The sequence below is a fragment of the Glossina fuscipes genome, unplaced genomic scaffold, assembly GCF_014805625.2.
Source record: "Glossina fuscipes isolate IAEA_lab_2018 unplaced genomic scaffold, Yale_Gfus_2 27, whole genome shotgun sequence".
Lineage (NCBI taxonomy): Eukaryota > Metazoa > Arthropoda > Insecta > Diptera > Glossinidae > Glossina > Glossina fuscipes.
Window position 1 is genome coordinate 10,754,833 of NW_023998422.1, and position 18,586 is coordinate 10,773,418.

Consider the following 18,586-nt stretch of genomic DNA (forward strand, 5'->3'; position numbering starts at 1 on the left):
GCGTTCAACCCAATTTTTGAGGTACTGCGATGAAATTTGTTACATCGACATGTCTTAGCCCAAGGACGAAGGCAATTGAAAATACTTCGGACCCCGCCCACATTTTTGACCACTTCCACTTCCCGCCTTACCTTGAAAGGTCATTATGTGAATAAGGGTGGTCTGTTGTAGGGTACTCAATTGTTGGTGGTGGCCACCTTTAGTGTTTCTACTTGTTAAGTGTTTTATTTATCTTTCCTTCTTCCTCCTTGATGACAATCCTCGAGAATCGTCGATGATATCGGAAACAAAGAGTTATGCGCACTGATCTTGAGAGCAACTAAATTTTAGCCACTCGTCTTGGCTAAGCGTCAGACAGTAAGACCGGACTGATGTACATTTCAGTTTCTGACATTATAAAGAATTTTATGTAGACTCTATATTAATAGGGCTTTGAATGAATTGGGAAAATAGACACGATTGTACGTATGTGTGTGATTTTATAAATTAAAAACAAAGTTTATAATAACATTTTTAGAGTTTAAAAGTAAATATATTCAGTTGTCGAATAAATTACTAAGTCCATGTAAATGTCAAGAACATCTTAAGAAAACTGATACAGAGCTTAAACGTTTTACGTCGAAACTGAATGTTAAGCAGAATCGGATTTAAAAAAAAAAAAATGATTACTAATATCTTTTATATGGAGAATAAAAAGAAGAAGAGAAGAAAAAAATAAATAAATAAAACTGAACTAAACACTTACTGCAGATAATGAACTGAGTTTACATTGAAATCAATTAAAGTACGATATCACCTTGACACTTCATTAACATATTTATCTCAAGCATCGTCAATGCGGTCACTGTCGCTGTCGCTGTTATCGTTGTAAAAGAATGAGGCTAAGATGAAGACAAACGGAACGTTACAAAACAACAGAAATGCATTTTCAGAATTGACTCGAAAAGAAACTAAAACGATATCAAGTAAGCGAAAACAGAAAGAACTGTAAAGAGAAATAGAGAGCGAGAGAGAGATAAAAAAAAAGGAAGAAAACAAAAACAAAAAAAAGAAAGAAAAACAGACTTAAGATTAAAAACGATACAAACGTCTGGCTGAGATTTCTTTTAATGGGTAAGAACTGTAAATGAGACTAATTAACATGGTCAGAAGGGCAGCAAAAGAATACTTATAATAAAATGCTATGCAATATAATGCTGGAAGGAAGACAAAGAAAGATATTTTTGATTTTCCTTTTCCTTAATTCTCAAAAGAAATGTCAAGTAAAGCAGTTGCCGGCTATTTAACTAACAGTGTATACATATATACCAAAAAACATATATACATACATACTTACATATATATATATATATATATACGTACATACTCACAGAAAGTCATTGTGTGTAAATAAATGTAACGCTAATGTCATTTAATCTTATTTTGGTTGAATTTCTTTCGATAACAGAATGATTGATATGTTCAATTAAGGCAAAGAAAAGGACGTTAAACAGACAGAAATCAACTCATTCACTGAAACAGCAACAGGAACAGTAAACGTAACAGCAACAACGAGAAAACGGCGAACAATAGCATATAGCCAGTATACAAGAAATTTATTTATATATATACACATATGTGTGTGTGTGTGTGTGTGTTTATGTGCGTGTAAGAGGCATCCACAGGGCACTATTACTAACTAAATTGATATGATTGAATGAACACAGAAGGCATTCTGCAAAAAAAAACCAAATTCAACCAAAGGAAAGCAAAAAAACAAAAAAAAAAATGGAAAAAAAAGAAAAAAACAAAAAAAAAAAAAATAAAAAAAAATAAAATCAGAAGTTCGAACAAGTCAAGAAAGGGGAACTGAATGGATATTCGATTAGATTAGTTAGAGAATAATTGTATAAAATGTATTCAATCGAGCGTGAGAATGACTTGAAAGAAAACCTCTTAACTCTTGCAAACGAAAGGGTGTTACTTCGCTAACTGACTAACTGACTGACTGACTGACTGACTGACTGGCTGATTGTTTGGCAAGTCTGGGTTTAACGCAATGCCAAGTATGTCGTTGTCGTTGCTTGTATACCGCAAAAATAAAATAATCTGTTTGAATTAAGTCAAAAGAAATCGCATGAATTGATTGGAAATGAAATTATACTTTACTTGTTTCATTTTTCATTTTCATTTGTCCTTAACATTTACACAACACGTGAAAGGATTTGTTAATGCATTAAAGGAAAAGTTTCGAAAATATCTTTTTCTTAATCCTTTTTTTTTTTTTTTTTTTTTTTGGTTTTTTCTCCCTTAATTTATATGTTTTATAGAAACTCACACACACATACACGCACACACGCACACACATACACACGCACATAAGCATACATAAAGTAAAGGTAAACTTACGAACTTTTCAATTTCGTTTATTGTAATGTGTTTTTCTTCTTCTTCTCATTTAAAAACAATTCTGTTTCGTGGGTTTTTTCAAGTTAATCCATGAAAAAAAACATTTCAAATATGCAAACTATAAGCTTTTAAGTGGATTACATTGTCCGCGACCGAACGGAACCATTAGGCTTACAAAAATTTTCATATACATACACTTATAGTTACTTAGTTTTTCTACACAAAAACCTGTCCATTCTGAAAATTGATTAAGGTAAATTTTTAATGTTCGCTTCTTGATATTTAGAACGCATGCGTTAAGCTAAAGTCTTATGTAAATTTTAAGATAATAATCTTTACCTAAGAGAGAATTGTGACTGCCCGTCTCACTGTTCATTTAAAGTGCCTAACTGTCACGATATTTGTCGCTCTTGAGTTTGTTTGTATTATCTTTTTTTGTTCTAGTCCCCTAGTCTTGTCCACTGCAGAAATTCCACTCCTAATTGCATGTTTTCAGTCTTTTCAACTACATTTCATTTGATCAAAATTGTAATTTTAAAGGGCTGAGGAATCCGCAACACGGCCTGAAAAGACCTATTTTACTTGCTCGCACTCCTAGTCCTTCAGTTTTGCGATCTTTCTGAATCCCGCCATTTTTTTTAGGCTTCGAGAACCAAGCGGTGTTCGGCGTTATAAGGTGTTCGCTAAGCACGTGGTATCTGATCCTGCCGCACATTCACATAGGATATGATAGAATGTTCCCTTCGCGCCATCGCAGAGTCTGCATGGATCGGTGTGTGAAAAAGCAATATTTTTCAGATGATACCTGAAGGAGTTATGAAGTAATTCGCTCCTTCGCGGTTTCAACAATTTGTGGGTTACTTCAAAGGATTTGATGAACCTTTTAAGTTTCCGTTGCCGTATACTTCGCTTCCAATGGCTTGCTGATTTATCTGTAAACATTGCGATACCAACCTCTTGGTGGGGATTATTGGTGCACCGCAGAGAGGTTCCGAGAGGTTATCATAGCCCTTCAGGCTAACCTGTCGGCTAGTCCGGGTACGCAAGGTAGGTGCACCGCATTGTGCTTCTCTACCTCATACGATGGCGTAAACTTGTTCTTGAAATATTTTGCCTGAGTATGACTTAGCGATATGGCCTTTGCAACCCTCGGGCCAACTTCGGTTTCGCCATTTTCCAGTTTTCAAGCATCAGAAAAAGATTTTTGCGTTATTGAACTGGGTTCAACGATATGGCCTTCTCGTCCAACTTTTTCCGCTATGGTTTCCGGTTCTAAATCGGTGCAACAGAATAGCTTTTACGGTACAGTAATTCTGTATTTTGACTGCAGACTCGTCTATGCACTCGTTTAGAATTTTCAGCTGGCCTTAAGATTAGCTGGTTTAAGTTGGTCAATGCTAGGCAATCTAAGTGAGCTGAGGCATCCATCTCTTTGTATGCCTGTAGAGAGAGGTTCAATGCCCAACAGCGCGTCTAAAGCATTTGAAGGGCCAGTTCCCATTGCCACGGCCATGCTAACGCAAGCGAGAGGCTGAGTTGAGCTTAGAAGTCAAACGACTCAACTCAACTTTTATGTAGTGGTAGGTCACGTATTGTATCGGCACTATTGAGTTAATTCACTTCAGAAATCCATTCTTTTACTAAAACTTTTAAATGGAATTTTGAGTATTTAAAAAATCTTCCTCTTGAAGGGTTAAGAATGAAAAAAAATTAAAATTTTTCCAATATCTACAGCTAATGGTGAACAAAAGCTATTTGACATCTATACCAAAGCAAGGGGTCCTTTCTGTTAAAATTTTTTTTGCATAGTCCCATCCGTCGAAGAACTGTTCTTGCTGTGCATCTTGCGAACATCCAATCATCGTTGCATGTCGATTTACCTAATCTTGAGAAATGTAGGCACATTTTACGCGTAACCTTTGCGGTTAAGTTGCGAATGAATGGTGAAATTAATTTGTCAGCGCTTTTGAGCGAAATTAATCTAAATGTTTCTTGTTGGTTATTACTCTCTGCTTGACCTTTTGTAGATGCGAGTTTGCTAGCCCCGTGAATATCACAACGACGTGACATATCACTTATTCTTCCCGTCTAATGCATTGTTTAAAACTCAGTCCATACTTCACGCTTAGCTTTTTTACATTTATCTGCTATAGTTTATTGGTAATGAGCAAGAAATCAATTTTTCAGTTCATTTGAAAAACAAAGAGGTTCTCAGTCTCCTTCGACCGATTTGGTCCATTTTCAATACCAACCTGCGTGCGAAATTTGAAGTTGATAGCTTCATTTTTGCGGCCAAGAGAGGGCTTACACCAGACATTACATAGACGCACAGATAGTCATCCGGACAGACGGACATGCTTAAATCGATTCAGAATTTGATGCTGATCAAGAATATATATGCTTTGTGGGGTCTCTGATGTTTCCTTCTAGGCGGTTCCAAACATTTTCACAAAATGAATATACGCCTCATCTCAGCAAGAATCGATTAAAAATTTTAAATTTGTCAATGAATAAATTTCTCAGCACTATAATGTCCATTAACCTCCTATTCGGCGCCAGGTAAATTTAAAGTGCCTTCCCCGTATATTTAAATATGCTATACGTCTCATATTAGCTAATTCAGACGGCAGTAGACGTATTCGCTGACCAATTGAAATTAATGTAAACCTGTAGCGTACAGTAGAAGATATCCCGCAATCAGGAGCTTTGCTGGAAACTTGCAAACTTTTTGCATTACTTTCTCCATTAACTAAGTCATGGACGCAGTTTTTGCTGAATGATTAATTATAACCAGTTTACTTCTGTATTTGATCGTAAGTTATTTTTTCTAAGCCAAATGTTTGAGCTCTTAAATCGTTAGAAATGCACGTAATCGCTTCCCAGGTCTTATTTCTGTTGTACCTTTTAGATGAAATCTCTGCTTCCTTTTACCATTTGTTGGAACTTCAGTAAAATTGCTGAGATTTTACGGTGGCTGACAAAGCATCATTTCGAATGAAATATAGACGAAGTTTTTATTAACATTTTTAATGTCCATGATGCGTTTGTTTTATTATGGTATAATCATCAAATCTTTGTCAAAAAATTTTCTTTATTTACTAAACGCGTTCTTGTAAAGGAGAGAGACATTAAAAAGTAGAAAACCAATAAGAAATTTGTCCGTGCTTTAGAACGAATCTTGGACACTCTTTTCTAAGCAGGCACTTTAATTAAAGATTGGAAAATTGATTCGCAATGTGATGCAGTATTATTTGACAAGAACTTGCTCCGCTACTTTGCTGAAAGATTTTTCTCACTTTCCCATAGAATATATGTCCGTTGTCATTGGTCAATGGTAAAGTTTGTAGCGTTGTTTCCAATAGGACGATTTAAAATTGTTTAACTTGGTAACGTTCACTCTACGATCCCGTACTCACACCTTATATAACTCCCTAGGTAATGAAGCCTTTGAACATTTGTTTATTTGTTCCCAGGTATTTGTCTTTTCCACTAAGAATAAAATTCTCCAAATTTCGCTATTATTTCGTGCCATAATTTTTAAAAATTTACAACGAGGATATTTATCCCTAATACTGACCAAATCAGCTTGCGGAGATTTTTGATCTCCTCTTAATCCCCTCGTAGGGGACAGTTCAATAAAATTTAACGTAATTGTATTATCGATGGAGTCATTTGTAGCAGAAACGCTGTGACTGCTGGGTACCATCTTTCGGGAAGTATCGTGCCACCTACGTCTACGGCTCAAGTGCGGCCGTACTAAATAATTAGAACTGCTAAATATGCGCCGACTTGACCAGAGGCAAAGATTTGGGCTATAATCAATCTTTCATTTCTGGTACTCGAGTTTTAGCAAAGCCTCTTCAAGTGATGCAGAATTGCGTCGCAAATTAGGGGACGTAAGTTATCGCTGCCATAAAAGTCTCGCAGATAAATGTTGCCTATAACTCATAAACCAATGTATCACTGGCAGATGCCAGTGTTAAATTTCAAAAGGGTTATGTAGTAGTCATGCGTTAAAGAAGCTTGAGTCGGTAATAATTGTTGATGGCGGGAAAAGTGCTTGATATCAGCAAAATTTATTGTATGTGAAGACAATAGATCCATCACGTACAAAGCCTTATGAATACAACGTTGAAAACGTATTGGTCACTAAATATAAACAAGTTTTTTTTAAACCGAGTTTAAAAAGCCCTGCGTAGTCTCCAAAAGTTCCATAATAGAATCTTTTCAATTCTGCTTGCCTTGCCGACTTTTTCAAAACAATTTGGCACTGTTTTCCTTGAGCTTTCCCTACTCTAATGCAACAATGCATCAGTATCTGCTGATTACAGATATCGTTGCTTAGCGTTGAGCTTAGAAGACAAGATACTAATGAAGCTTTTTGATCTTTCTTCGTGTGTTAAATAAAAAATGATTCGCTAACAGAATTTCGTTAAACCTATGACAAATAGCCAAAAACCAATCTAATCTATTTGAACATTATAAGCAGATTGACAAAATTTTATCTTTCTACTCTTAGATGACAGCAATAATAATAAGAAAAAGAATAAATAGATAAATAAAACCATAAAAAAAAACTACATTAAGACATTTCTTAGATGTTTTGCGTGATGCGTATTAAACATTTTATGTATTTTTCGTTATCTTTGCAGATTTATTTATTTACGTTTCACGAAGGGGGCCCTGTCAAGGAGGCGTCCAATTTTACGATACAACGAAATAACCGTAAAAAGAAGGAGAAATATTTTAAAAACGTAAACAACATAAAGTCTCATTAGTAGTGAGTGCGGCGTTAGGTTAGGAAATAAAAATCTTATGTCAACTGAAAATGTAAAAATCTTCAAAATATATAAAGAAAAGTTCATGATAAACTAAAAAATTCAATAGAAAAAAGGGTGAGAGAGAGAGAAATGATTCTTGAATATTTAACGAGTAGCGTAGTGAAAGAGTGCAAACGTATAAAAGTGATTAATAATATTTGAATGATGATGATGATGATGATGATCATGATAATGATGATGATGTTGTTGTTGATAAAATGAAATGCTTCCACTAAAGTGCGGCAATAGTAACCACAGAATCAATGTACGGAACGTGTATTATGTCGTCTATGGTATTAAAACGATTTACCGCCAAAAACCGTTTTTTGTGTGGCGTACAAGTATGTGTTGAAAAACTTTTAAGAAAAAGAAACAAGTGAGAAATATAGTTTCATTTTTTTTCGTTTTTTTTTTTTTTTTTTTTTTTTTTTTTTTTATAGGTAGTTTCATTTTTTTTCGTTTTTTTTTTTTTTTTTTTTTTTTGTTTTTGGTTGGGTGGTAATAGCTTGCTTGCTTGATTTTTTCTGCTCTTTTTTTTATTTTTGGCTAAAATCCAGCCAAGCTATCAACGGCCAGCTTACAATAATAGTCTGTCTAAAGTCAGTGGGTAGTGAGTTAAAAAAAAAAAATAAAAAATAAAAAGGAAAGGAGATTCCATATATACACACACACATATATATATATATATATATATATATATATATATATATATAAACCAGAGCTGTGTGCTGTGGGTATTATTTGTTGGCCAGAGATTACTTAAGACTTTGGCAACACGTCACCTCTAAGAACGTTGAAAACTAATAATAAAAATGGAATTTCTTAAAAGGAAACATTTTTCATTGTGGATTACGTGGACAAGAACAACAAAAACAACAGAAACAACAACACAAATAACATCAACGCGAGCAGCGGCATTCGTATTTCTGACCATCTTCACTTCATGGCTGCACGTTGCAACTGGTTTACAGGGTGTACCCACATGGATGTAAGTACTTATGCACTTCATTCTTTTATTCTTTTCACATTTTTGCGACATAAATGTATCAATGTATGAAAGGATTTTTCTTTTCTCAAGTTCATTTTGTGACTTTTTGTTAGATTTTTCGCTCACCTTTCGTTTAACTTTAATTCTAGCAATGATTATATCATCAAACAAAAACGAAAAATGACGCATTTTAAAGGAATCATCCTCCTTGTATGTTCTCTCTTACTACCTGATAAATGTTAATATCATCAAAAAATTTAAAAAAAAAAACGAAAAAACAATTTTTTTTTTTTTATATTTTTAAAATATTTACACGAAAACCGTAGTAGCAATTGTGAAGAATTGTTATAAAAATCTTTAAATTATTTATGATAAATGCTTTTTTCTTTGTCTTGTTGAAATAACTTACACTAACTCGTTTCGTTCCATTTCATTGAAGTGTATCAACAGACATTGGACAACTTCATACCGCAAATAGCTTAAGGTAAATGTTCGAAGGGCGTAACTGACAATTCTTGTGCAAAATTTTACTTTTTCATGATACAACAAACAAAGCAGATTAACTCGCAATTGTTGCATGATATTTAGTTACTATTGCAAAATAGTTCATGACATTTATTTTGCTGGATTGGCCGTAACATTATATCGCGTTCCGGTACTTACAAGCTGACGTAGTCGTCGAAGCAATAAATGTAGGATTACTCGAGATAAAAATATGACAAACTAGTGTTAGGTTAATAGAAGAATTAATGAATAAAATAAGATTGAACAGTTGCTGTACAATAATCATCAATAATTCACTTTGTGTGGCAAAATCCCTTGTCCTGCTTAGCCCAATCATGAACTTTGGCAGTCACGAGTAATCGTCCAAACCCGAAAGTTGTAGAATTGATTTCAAAAGGCCGACAAAGGAATACGTGGCGAGACCAAGTTTTTGATTATAGGCTTCATTGAAGAGATGCCCTAATTTTCTAAGCTTCTTTAGCTTAATATATCAATTTCATCCCCATGTTTTAAATGGCATTTGATGAATCGAACGACAAAACTCGGCATATAAAGGAAATAGACTGAAGAAGCGACAATCTATTTGCTTTGGCTTCACTTGAATGATTGTAATAAACGCAATTAAGTGAAGAAGTAAGAACTGTTTATTAAAGTCGACCAATAAACACCCTGGGCAACCTTGTCTAACACAATTATTCATTTATTATCGAGACAAAATACTTAAAATTTGACTTTCATACTTGCCTTAAGCAAGATGGTGAAACACAACACAGATAAGTTCGAGAGTTCAAAGAAATGCTGACGTAACTTGACCGCCAAGATCATGCGATATAACTCAATTTTTTTATTTCTGGTGTCATGTTAAATGATCATCTATGTCCCTATTTGTTCATAATGAATTGTCATTTATATTAAGTCCTTTTTTTAAATAAAAATTCCACAAATCAAATACCCTACACCACCCTACTGTTGCTCATAATGTCTTATTACTTTTCAAAATAGCACATTATGGGGGAAGTGATCGAAAAAGTGGTTCGATACGAAGCATTTTCAATAGCATTCTTCGTTGGGCCTTAACAAGTGGGTGTAGCAAAAAGCTGAACGCTATAAGCTAAAAGCAAGATAATCAGACAAGCATACACGGGTTAAGAAAATGATCCTCAATTGATCGGTGTAATAAGAGGTAAGTTTATGTTAAGTCCTTCTGCTTGTTAGCTCATATATCCACAAAGTCAATATATCCTTTCGCCACAAGGATTATTGGGTATAAAAACTCACATTGTTATTTTACGCCGCCTTGTTTTCTTCCACTTCAAATTAAAAACATACGACCCTCACTTAAAGGCACCGCTGTTTTGGTTCTTTCAACATATCTGCGTATTTTTCAGGAATTGAATATATTCATGTGGTTGTAGGCCGGACGATACGTAGTTATTTGAAACATTTGCGTCAGGTCTGTTTAAGTTTCTTTTAAAATTTTCGCTTTGTAAAATTCAACAAAACAGTTGTTTGCGGATCGAACTGCTTGCGATGCTTCATGAAACGAAATATTATTTGAATTATTTCCATGCTAAAGTTGGGGAAATGAACACGTAATTAATCTTGGTTAGCCACAACCGCCTGTACATATACATATATAAATACATAGGAGGCATATATGTACATAAATGCATATACGGAAGGGACCGTGTGTAACCGTGTGTATATCACGCGTAGTCGTTTTCGTAATTTTTGCGTCCATCGACGCTATATACCTGATGCTAGTTGATCATCCATTTCGTGAAAACACTCACAAAACGTTGAAGAAACCGAATATGCCTTTAATCGGTAGAAAATTTTGAATCGATCTAAGTACGTTTTTCCGTTTGTTTGTATAATGTTTTTGAGAAACCATCTCTTGAAAAGTTACAGATATCGATTTCAAAGTTGGCAAACACATCAAAAGTATTTGGATCTAGAATGGAATTCAAAATGTTCTAAATCGGTGAAAGTATACGCCCACAGTGGAACATAAATTGAGAAAACATCTTAATTTTCAAAAATAACAAATTTTTTTTTCATTACTTAAAAACTATAACAGATATAATGATAAAAATCTTGACGTGTATTGGAAAAATCACGCATGAATGGAAAACTCAGCGACAGTCACCGAATAGTACAGAGTATCGGAAGTGCACTTTTCTCGATATTTTTTTTTTCAAGATAAATGTGATGAGAAAGTAAATTTCGGCCATAGCCGAATGTAATTTCCTTTCCACCTTTCAGTGTCGGTGAGAGCCTTCGGTAGGCCTAACTTCACCTAGTCTTCTTCGATTTCAAGTGAACTGAATTAGTAAGCATTTTCTTTCCAACTATAATTTGAAGCTAACTGAGCGAGTCTTACCTGAATTCAAATACGCACACATGTATATCTCCGGTATCCGCGATATTTATTCGCCGATATTGCAAACAGAATCATAAATTAATTTCGCACTTCGATAATAAGCAAGCTGGAATGGCTGCGAGGGGGAATTATTCCAATAAGCAGATGGCGTCTTACACACACCTTTACTTTATAATATTGTATGAATCATAACGGTTTAATTAGTAAGAATTGCATAAAGTATCTTTTCTATAAAAGCGAAATATCGCTAGCAATCAATATTTAGTAGATATACACTCTTCTTATAAAGCGTATGATATTAAATGTTATTTACAAAAATGTTTAAGCTAAAGTTAATAATTTTTATTAATTTTATAATTGCCTTGGAGATATCCGCAGCATATAACCGATTTCATGGTAATTGTGCATTAAAATCAAGTCAAAATTTTTTAAGTAAATTGTGCTTTCAGGTAAATGTGGCAAAAATCAAGTATACTTAGATTGTGGACCCACTTGTCCACCCAGATGTCAACGTTATAAACCAAATGCCGTTTGTACAGGGCGGTGTGTTGAAGCCTGTTTTTGCAAGGAAGGATTCGTTTTTAATCAGTACAATGAATGTATTTTAAGAAGACAATGCAAAAGAAGAAAATATCATTCTTAAGAGAATGAAATTTTGTGAACTTTTGCTCATGTCCATGTAATTGCCTATAATTATGCATTAAAAATATTTATATACTTTTAATATCGCCTCTTATTAGAGAGCCCTACGGATGAAAAACTCGGTAAACGTTCGTTTCATGTTTTTGATGTTATGTCGCGCGAAATTATTTTTACTATCCTTGAAAGCGACGATTTGGCAAGTCCTACGCCGAGATAGAGTCGACTTTATTTCATTTTTCAGCGATAACTGACCAAAAGTTCTTATAATCGTCTCAACATCTAATGATTGAATAAGCCTTTGCCCTCCCCTTTGTTGACCATGTGTTCACTCTGTATTTCTTACAACTACATCGACATAGAGCCGACATTATATTATTTGTTAACATAAACTAACGGTCATTAAAATCGTCTCGATATAAAATGATAAATCCTTTGCAACTCTATGTCGACTACGCGTCGACATTGTATATATTAATCCAATTCCTGCTTCGAGATAGAGTCGACATTATATTATTTGTCAGCGATAACTGACTAAAGATCCTTATAATCGTCTCAATATCCTGTGTTGGCATTGTATTCCTTACACCATCCTCTTATATCGACATCGAGACTACATCATATTGTTTAAATTTATTGTTTAAGGGCCTTCTAAACAATTTCCGATATACGCAAGAAGTGAAGAGAATATTCCGATCTTACTTGTGAACATTTTTTGTTAAACTTTGCTTGAGACATCCGAATTTACTGAGAAGATTTGATTGTTTGGTAATGATGGCCGTGCCGTCGGGCTTTTCGCTGCCCCAACAAGCGTATACTTAATGACTATCTGATTTTTTAACGCGCTTAACAATTCAAATATTGCTGGCATTCTCTTAATCTCTTTAAACTCTTATACTCTTTCAATTTGGAAAGTCCTTATATCAACTGCGCACTTCTCAAATGTCTCAAATGGATTTTAAATCATTTAGATATTTTTTACTTTCATTAAATCCAACTAAAATTGTCATATCAAGATAATGTTATATTCAATGGATGGCATCAATAAAAATATCTTAAAAGAAAAGAAAAGAAAAACTCAGTAATCAAATATTGAAAGACGCCATAGAAAAATACGAAAATCTGATAAGAAACAAAAATGGAAAAAAGAAAAACAAAAAAAAAAAAAAAATCTCTATAGCATAAGAAAAGCCTCAAACCAGTCATCAGCGATACATCCATAGTTTGTAGTGAAAAGTTATTAAGGAACTTTTTCGATTCATGAATAAAAATGATTTTTATTTTTTAATTGATTAAAAATTATTATTCATAAAAAATATGTAAATCGAATTGGAAACGAACGAAATGATGAAAAAAGAAAATAAATAAAACCATGATCTTTTAGAGACGATAACACCTTAGCCAATGCACATACAATCGTAGAGACATATAATAATGTATACAGCAGTTGAAGAAAAAAAAAAAAAAAATAAAATCAAAAAAAAAAAAAAAGACGAGATTTTAATTGGAAAACTATGCTGTGGTGAATTGAATTGAAGAGATTGGTAATTGCGATAGAAACACTCACAAAATAAGTGAGAAAGTAACAATCGCTTTAAGACGAATCTCGGATGCCTACCCACTTAAGTGAATTCATAAAAATCCTTAAATTTTTCCGCATTCTGTTTAAGTGCACCTTGAACCGAATGAATGAATAGCTTCGATAATAAGAAATTTAGGGCAATTTTCTTTAGATGCTGCTTATTAAAGTAGCACTATTTCGAAGGTTTCGTTTCTTCAAGTTTTTTTGACGTTCTCGGGCATGAGTTGAAGCTAATCATGGCCAGTGACGATTTAGTTATTTGGATTCGAACAAAGAACGTATCCTATAGCGAGTTGAATGTAAATCATTAATCAAGAATCTAAGTAGACTTTCTTTCACTCTCTCAATAGTGATTCAAGTTGTTCGAAAAACGAAAGGGAAAACAAAGCTGACACGTTTTGGAGAAACTCCTTAATTACTCCCTCCAGGAGATGTTGTTTTAATTGTATTTCGTTTGATCCTTTAGACATAAAATGGACTTCTGATAAACGGTTGACTCAATCATATCCGTTAGCCCCTCTGTTTCTCTTTATTCGATATTTTTGGGACCAAAAACTATCAGTCTTTTAAGGAAGCACTCTTTAGTGGGTTTGAAGGGTTCGCTGTTTAAAAAACGGTCAGATTACTAAAAAAAAAGAAAGGCAAGTGATACTTTTTTACACGTCATATGAAATTGCGAAACCAGCTCGCGAAACTTTGGATGCTTCGGCATGCGTGCTTATTCAGCAGCTTCGAGGTTTTTTCAATTGCCAAATGGTTGCATCTTATTAAGCAAGGCTTTAGTCCGCATGAAAATGTGAAAGAATTACCCAGTGACTGGTTTGCGGAAAATGTGAAAGATTTTTAAAGGCTTTGCGTCAGCGAATTGTCAGACAAGTGCAATATATATATAACTGAAGATGGGCAATGAATTCAGTAGAGTGGGCAGTAGATTCCATCACTTTCATATAATAAAAATTCTAACTTCAGTTCACAGATCTCTTATTTGGCGTTCCCTGAGCAGGTCACATTAAAAAAACTTCAATTCGCCTATTGGCGAGTCGATAATTTAGTTGAAAGGAATGACGTTTTATACGAAGATCGGCTGGAAGATGTACATTTTCGCATTATCGCCTCCCATATTGATCTGTCGCGGATTTTAGGTCATTTAAGAAAACTATTTTGCCGAAACAAGGTCGGCACCAACATTAATACCCATAGTAATTAACGGATAGACAATCGCGCACGCGCGCTATTAGGTTAACATAACTCACCGTTTCATCGCTTTTTCTTATGTTCATGTCAGAGTTGGTGCCGTTCGAATTCATATTCATTTTCAACTCTTTTCTCATTAATAAACATATCGAAGTTTAGGCAAAGTTGTCCCTGAAAATAACAAAGTCCAATGGCATCGTCACGCTATAAAACTTGATAGCTTAATCGGATAGGGCTGATAGCCTTGTCGGCTAATTTACGAACGATTACCATCTCCTCCCAGCTTGCAAGACAATCGTACAACCGAGAAGGCCTACTCCAAGGTTAAAATACTAGATTTGAAAGTTTGTTTATGGTGCAATCGTTTTTCTCTGGGGAAGGGAAGGCGTACCTGCACTTCTAACCATACTACACAGTGAGCTTCCTCGAATGTGATAGTGGCTAATGGAACCTTTGATTTTTCGTGCAGCAATAACAGCAACTTTGCGTATTGAAAAAATTACTACGACAAGAATGCGTCTGTTTTGAAAAGATGATGTGCCGACGGAAGAAGAAAAAAAAATACATAAAACATATTTTTCAACGATTTCTAAATAAACGTTCAGTCAATGCAAAGTATATCTATTGGATACTTTCATACCAAGTACCTCGCTTCTGGTGGTAGGCCGATCCAAGACGTCATTCATTTATGGTTTGAATTTTCCATGACTTTCATTTCCCTTTTGCAAAGCTCCAATTTCCATCTCACTTAGCTAAGCGATGCTTGAATAGCAAATATTTGCTTATAAGCCCCTAACTGTGTGTACATACAAAAAGCGCTAGGGTGACTGCGTTGCCATAGGGTTTATTACTTCAATTGGAATTCATATTTAAGTAAGTTGTGTAAATCTCGATAAATACATAAAAATTATGTTGTAATTCAAACATAAAAAAGTATTTTATACATCTCTTCTTTTTTCCATCAAAATGGTAGATATATTCACATTATGCGTATTAAAATGAAAACTACAGTTTTCTTACTCGTTTTTGCATTATTATTGTTTGACATGCAAAATTCAAATCATCATCATCATCATCATCAAAACATTTTTTGTATGCCAAAGGCATTAAATGACGATTGGCTACTTATTGCATGTTTTATTTAACATTGCATTTGTAGTGTGTAGAGCATCCATAGCAGAAAAAAAAAGAACAGGACAAATGTCTAATGAAAACATCACATTTCCTAACACATTACACAACGATACCTAATAGCATCATGCTTGTCTTTCTCTTTTTTATTTTCCTGTAACTTTTTTATGTTATCATCATTTTAACAAAATAGTCGAACACTCATCATTTCCTTTTTGATGTGAGAATGCATTCACATATTCATGAATGCATGGACAGATAGATAAAAAAAAAAAACAAAAAAGATGCTCCGGTATTTTCGTTTTCTCCCTCTTCCTTCCTCTCCCTGCATCTTTTTCGTGTATTTTAAAAGTTCTGAATACTCTTTTAGTCACACACACACGTGCGCGCATCAATGAACATACATGCATATAAAACTCCAAAATATATTTATGCCGCACATTCATGTACATGCTGGGTGCCCGCTGGTGTCCAGAAAGCCACAAAAATCGTAAAATGTATTTAGTTATCCACAAAGTAGTGTTCTGTGCGCATATCGTTTGGTTGTTGTAATTATTTAGTATTTGATGTAAGAAGTAAAGTAACACCCTGTCGTGTATACTATAAAATTCACTCAGTACATATGTATTTGTATGTATATGTTATGTTGTTGTTTGATAAAATTCCTGTTGCGAATGATTAAATGGGAAAATGTTCTGTTTTCATGCACAGAGCTGGCATGTGGTTAAATCTTTTCGCATTAAAATTCCTTACACAACAATATAACAGACGGACGGACTATTCTACACTCACCGATGCATTTAGAAATGCATGGAGAAACTCAACTCCGAGTTAAAGTGATTAAATCAAATCTGTTTTTATTACGTACAATAGTCTTATTTAAGTAAATTTAATATACATTTATACGCACGCATGCAACCAGACCCGACCCGATACCACTGATAATGCTGGTGATGATGAAGTTGTGATAAACTTGCATTCAATTTATTATGCGGTTTGCTGTATTATATACATCAATATGAATTATAGATATTTATAAGAATATGTTGTCATGAAGCATGCAATGGTTAGTTTCAAGTGCGAGTATTTAATCAGTTTTTCCATTTTTTTTTTTTTTTCTTTCCCTCGCACATAGTTAGTTGGTTAGAATGTTTATGGCCGCAACTGTAATATCAAGTAAGAAGTTATCAGTTAATTACCATTAGAGCAGTACATTGTCAAGATGCTTTTGTATCAAATATTCTGTATTGGTTGGTAGCAGCAACGCTATCTCACTCATATACATATGCATACATGTATGTACAGCGGTTGCAATTTTAATTCGCTTGATTGGCTTACCTTCCAAGCTTAAGTACGTAACGGCTTATGACTCTTCCACTAAATTTCCACAGAATTTATTTAATACGTTCAAATTTATTACACTGTCAGACGCTGGAGTCAGGGGCTTATAATCAACATGTGTCAAAAATACATAAACTGATGAAAAATTATCTTTCGGTTAAGAGAAGAGCAAGATTTGCGGAGTAAGTTAATTTGCAAAAAAAAAAAAAATAACTTGAAGAAGTCGACTTGCAAGTCCAACTAATTAGATTTATGGGAATTACTTTTTTTGCTTTTTGTTTGCCAAACATTCTGTTCTGATTTCTATACTTTTTTTTTCTTTTTTCTTTGCTTTCTTCTGACCAATTAATTCGACGTGGATGTCCCTCATACGTGTAACACGATGACGGTCACAGAGAAGCAGGGAAAGCAAATAAGACATGGCCTGGGTGCTTGTCCAATAGAAAAATGTTATGCCTTTACCGCTTGAGCTCCCATTACAATTACGAGCAAGTATGCTCTACCTCACTAAGATTTTAGTCCGCAAACCACTGACTTGGTGGTCACGATTGTTATCTGCTCAGCTGATTATTAAAATATATTATACTTCGCTGTGACTTTAGAGTTTATGAAGTAATTTCCTTTGTCACTGTATTATAAATGTCTCATCTGTCCGAAAATATGGCTTGCATTTTATAGAAAACCAAGTTCGCTATTGACTTTTAAATAGATTGTCTCATGAAACAAAAAACAGGTCGTAGGTTAGCTAACTTGCATATACTGGCATTCATAATTTATGAAGCCGGTTAGAAATTTGTGAGAGAGAAGATGTGATAAGATTAGAGCTAAATGTCCATCGATCTGACGTCTACCCATGCCGTTTTTGAGATATTATGATGAAATTTGTTAATAAAATTTGTCGTAAGCAAAAGCTAACGAAAATTGATTGGATGGGATCACCGATCATGATCTCGATTCTAATGTGATATTTCGAAAAAGTAGTTATATGAAAAAAAAAACAAATATTTCCATAATTGACTAAATAAATTTTAAACATTTGGAAAGAGTGAGACCATCTCTTAACTCCGCTCCTCTATAAATATTCTTACAAAAGCAAGGCTTTATATGGCAACAGGAGCACCATTTTGTGAGAAAGATTGATTCAAAGAATAAAGATATGACATATAGAAGAAAGACTTAGAGAAGATCCACGTTTTTTCATACCGATTGCTTCACAAGCATTTTCCGAAATCATCTACGCTTGTCTGTCTGTTTATTCGCCTTGCTTTCTTTTGTACAACCTACACAACTGTTGAGATATTTCGATGAAATTTGATACACCAACATGTTTCAGCCCAAGGACTAAAGGCTATTAAAAATGGTTCGGATCACATCACTTTTCCAACTACGTCCAATGCAAAGCCTTATTTTGAATATTTAAATTAAGCGAAGTTGTGTAGGGTATTTGGTGGGTGGACCGTGCGCCCTTCTAGTGTGTTTCTTGCACTTACCTTCGTGAACTCTCGAAAATAAATTTGATTTCATTGCTTTACTAAATTTAAAGCCCTTCCTTTTTATTATCTTGTTATATGACTTAAAGTTGCAGTGGCTGCAAACAACCTACCTGGGAGATTCAA

At 34.2% G+C, this 18,586-nt stretch overlaps 1 protein-coding gene across 2 annotated transcripts in view; it reads left to right on the top strand.

Moving 5' to 3' along the window:
• Positions 1-18,586, top strand: part of LOC119636063 (protein Wnt-5) — a 216,966-nt gene that overhangs the window by 69,266 nt on the left and 129,114 nt on the right. The window contains exons 2-3 of one of the 2 annotated variants that reach the window (XM_038031152.1): positions 7,041-7,584; positions 7,928-8,196. In XM_038031152.1, coding sequence (XP_037887080.1) covers positions 8,021-8,196 — 176 coding nt within the window. In that variant the 5' untranslated portion in view covers positions 7,041-7,584; positions 7,928-8,020. The remainder of the gene's footprint in view (positions 1-7,040; positions 7,585-7,927; positions 8,197-18,586) is intronic. The other variant, XM_038031153.1, reaches the window with a different exon arrangement.